This window comes from Hydra vulgaris, chromosome 13, assembly GCF_038396675.1.
Source record: "Hydra vulgaris chromosome 13, alternate assembly HydraT2T_AEP".
Lineage (NCBI taxonomy): Eukaryota > Metazoa > Cnidaria > Hydrozoa > Anthoathecata > Hydridae > Hydra > Hydra vulgaris.
The window spans coordinates 40,220,675-40,224,045 of record NC_088932.1 but is presented as its reverse complement, the minus strand read 5'-3'; the positions used below and the strand labels follow the sequence as shown (position 1 = coordinate 40,224,045).

Genomic DNA, 3,371 nt, shown 5'->3' with positions numbered 1-3,371 from the left:
TCAACCGTTCCCTTGTTCTTTAACTCTACTCTTTATTTTCTAGTAGTTCCCAACTTAAAAGAGGTTGCTTTGTAAGAAGTTTGAGCTTCTTGCAGCTTTGTAAGGAATATATATATATATATATATATATATATATATATATATATATATATATATATATATATATATATATATATATATATATATATATATATATATATATATATATATATATATATATATATGAAGACCACACGGGAAAAAATGGCAGAGTCACATTTTTTAATTTCCTAAGTTATTGCCCCTGTCCTATATATAGTCATATATAGTATGTGCTAAACTACCTTTCAAGTGAAAAAAACGGCAATATCCTTAGGAAAAATAGAGAAGAAAAAACCCTGTACAATGGAAAAAGAGGCATAGTCCATTGTTTACAATGAAAATAAAAGCAAAGTCACTAATGTCATGTGATATTTAGCGTCACGTGATTCCAGAATCCAATGGAAGGCAACGCTGATAAAAACATCATTAAGGATGGCGGATTGTCGTGAACGCGTTGAACTTACGAATAGACCGAAGAAAAGACAAATAGTTGGAAGATTAAAAGAAAAACTAAAAAAACAAAAACTGTCAAATCACACAACAGGACCAGACTGCAAATGTACAAGATTTAAGTGTTTTGAAATTGTAACAGAAGATTTTCTGGCTGGGCTTATAACAGTGTGTGATGTCACAAAAAGAAGACCACGGAAAGAAGACCAGATATAATTAAATAATAACAGCTATAAATACAAGGTTTTTGTAAATGATGAAGAACAATTTGCACAAGTGTGCTTCAATGCTTTCCTTTCGATATTTGGAATCAAGAAAGGCAGAGTGGAGACAATAAAACGGAGCTTGTCAACTACAGGTAGGCCTACTACTTACTAATAGTCACTAGTGTACTTTCTACATTTTAAATATAAATATAATTTCTAAACAAGTAGGACCCAGTCTTAACATATTTTATTAAACTATTTGAAGTTTCAATATTGCGTCAATACAATATTTAGGATTATACTTTTTATAGAGACAGGTCATTCATAGGAGTAGGAGTCATAGGCTAGGCCATGGTCATACCCGGCCATAGGTAAAAAATCTTTTTATTAATTTCAACATTAATAAAACAAGTAGGCTTTAGTCTAAGGCTTAGGCCTATACTTTTGGCCTGTAGCATAAAACTTAAGCATGTTTATTTTTTTAATTTATGTTATAAATATTTATAAAAAGTTATAAATATACAGAAATAAAAATTTAAAAATATATTTTCTCTGCACAGGGGAACCACCAAAGGATCAAAGAGGACAGCACAGTAACAGACCTCATAGACTTAGTGATGTTGTGGTAAAAAGAATACAAAACTACATATCATCCTTCAGAGGAAGACAATCTCACTACTCTTTGGGGAAAAGTCGCCGCATCTATTTGCCCGAGGAGTTGAATATAAACAAAATATATTCAATGTTTAATGACATTTATCCTGATCTGCAGGTTTCTTATAAAACATACAGAAAAATATTTAACAGTGATTTCAATATTTCTTTTGGATACCCAAGAACAGATACCTGTTTGAAATGTGATGAAATAAAGATTAGTATTGAAAAAGCTTCTAAAGATCTTTCCAACAATCCTGACAGTGAACAGCTTAAGCAGGCTCTTCAAAAACTCCAATTAGAAAGGGACGTTCATCAAAGAAAGGCGGACACCTTTTATAGAAGAAAACGAGAAGCTCGGCTCAAGGCAAGTAAAGATCCAAACTTTGAAGTCATTACCATAGATTTTAATAAAAACTTGAGCCTGCCAAACATAACAACAAATGACTTCTATTACAGAAGGAAATTAACTTTTTTATCATTCAATATTCACTTGCTCTCAAGTAATGAAGTTTTTATCTATTCATATGATGAAACTATTGCCAAGAAAGGTGCAGATGAAGTCACCTCTATTCTTTTCCATTTTTTTATGAATCATTTGAGTGGAGAAATCAAACATTTGGAATTATTTTGTGACTCGTGTGCGGGTCAGAATAAAAACTATACAATGATTCGTTTTCTGGATTTCCTAGTTAATCAGAGGGAAAGGTTTGATTCTATCAAGATATCATTTCCAGAAAGAGGCCATTCTTATCTTGAGTGTGATAAAGACATGGGTCTTATTAATTGTAAAGCACATGCAAGCACACCTTCAGACTGGCATGAAATATTTAGGGCTGCTAGAAAAAATCCAAGTCCCTACAACGTCATTGAGCAAAACCAGGATATGGTAAAAAATATGACTCAGTTTTTAAAACCTGTGTATAAAGCTGGATTTCCTGTACCTATGAGGCCTTTAAAAGAAGTCATGTTCTCAAAAAAATCACTTGGAGTAATTAGTCATAGAGACTCATGGAATGGACCTATCCTTAATACCACTATTTTGTCCAACGCTAGGCGTTCAAATAAAGCTGTCAATATTGGTGAGCCTGTAAGACTATACATTAAAAAAATTATTATTTCTTTGGCCAAATACAAAGATCTACAAGTCCTCAAGAAATTCACTTCAGCCCCTGAATTTTATGACAGTTTGGAACATGATGAAACTAATGATGATCCACTAGATGACCTTTCAGATGATTAAATTTAACTGAAATATAAGAATTGGTTCTTTACTTACCAGTATTAAAACAAAATTAGTTCTTCATTTTATATAAAGAAAAATATTTGTTCTTGTTGTTGTTTTTTTATTTTGTTTGTGTATTTTTGTTGTTTTGTTTGTGTATTTTTTGTTGATTAGTCTGTATTTGTAAGGTGTCTGTTTTCTAACTATAGGCCTAACTATGAAACTATACTCTTACCTCAGACATAGTGAACTTATTAAAAAACTAAAAAGAAAGGTTAAAATAATTTCCAAACATTAAAAATATTACATTTATTAATAATAATAATGTAAAACTATCATAAAAAGAAAAATTAATTTAAAGCTCTCTACTTATTAAATTATACCTGGGTCATGGGTTTGAACCCTGGTTAAGACTAGGATTTGTTTCTGTGACGTGAGGGTGTCCCCGAGTCTACCAACTCTGATGGGTATCTGACATTAGTTGGGGTAAAGTAAACTTTACAGCATTTACAGTAAAGATGGATGGGCATTCTTCTGGCCACACAATCCTCTAGTAAGCAGTGGCCACTCGATCTGCCCTGTGTTCGATTTGTTCCAACAGGTAGTTTACTATTTTATTTATAAAATTAGTCTAATAACTCTTTCGTTGAGTTTAAGAATAAAAACAAGGGAAAACACGGCATAGTCCAAAACAATGGAAAAAAAGGCAGAGTCCATTTTAACCCTCTTTACAAAATTGTCCTAAATCTTTCTAA

At 31.7% G+C, this 3,371-nt stretch overlaps 1 protein-coding gene across 1 annotated transcript; it reads left to right on the top strand.

Moving 5' to 3' along the window:
- Window positions 1–526: 526 nt before the first annotated feature.
- Window positions 527–2,667, top strand: LOC136089483 (uncharacterized). Its single transcript, XM_065815505.1, has 2 exons — window positions 527–889; window positions 1,298–2,667. The coding sequence occupies exon 2, from the start codon at window positions 1,480–1,482 to the stop codon at window positions 2,632–2,634; it is 1,155 nt and encodes a 384-aa protein (XP_065671577.1). The 5' UTR covers window positions 527–889; window positions 1,298–1,479; the 3' UTR covers window positions 2,635–2,667.
- Window positions 2,668–3,371: the final 704 nt, after the last annotated feature.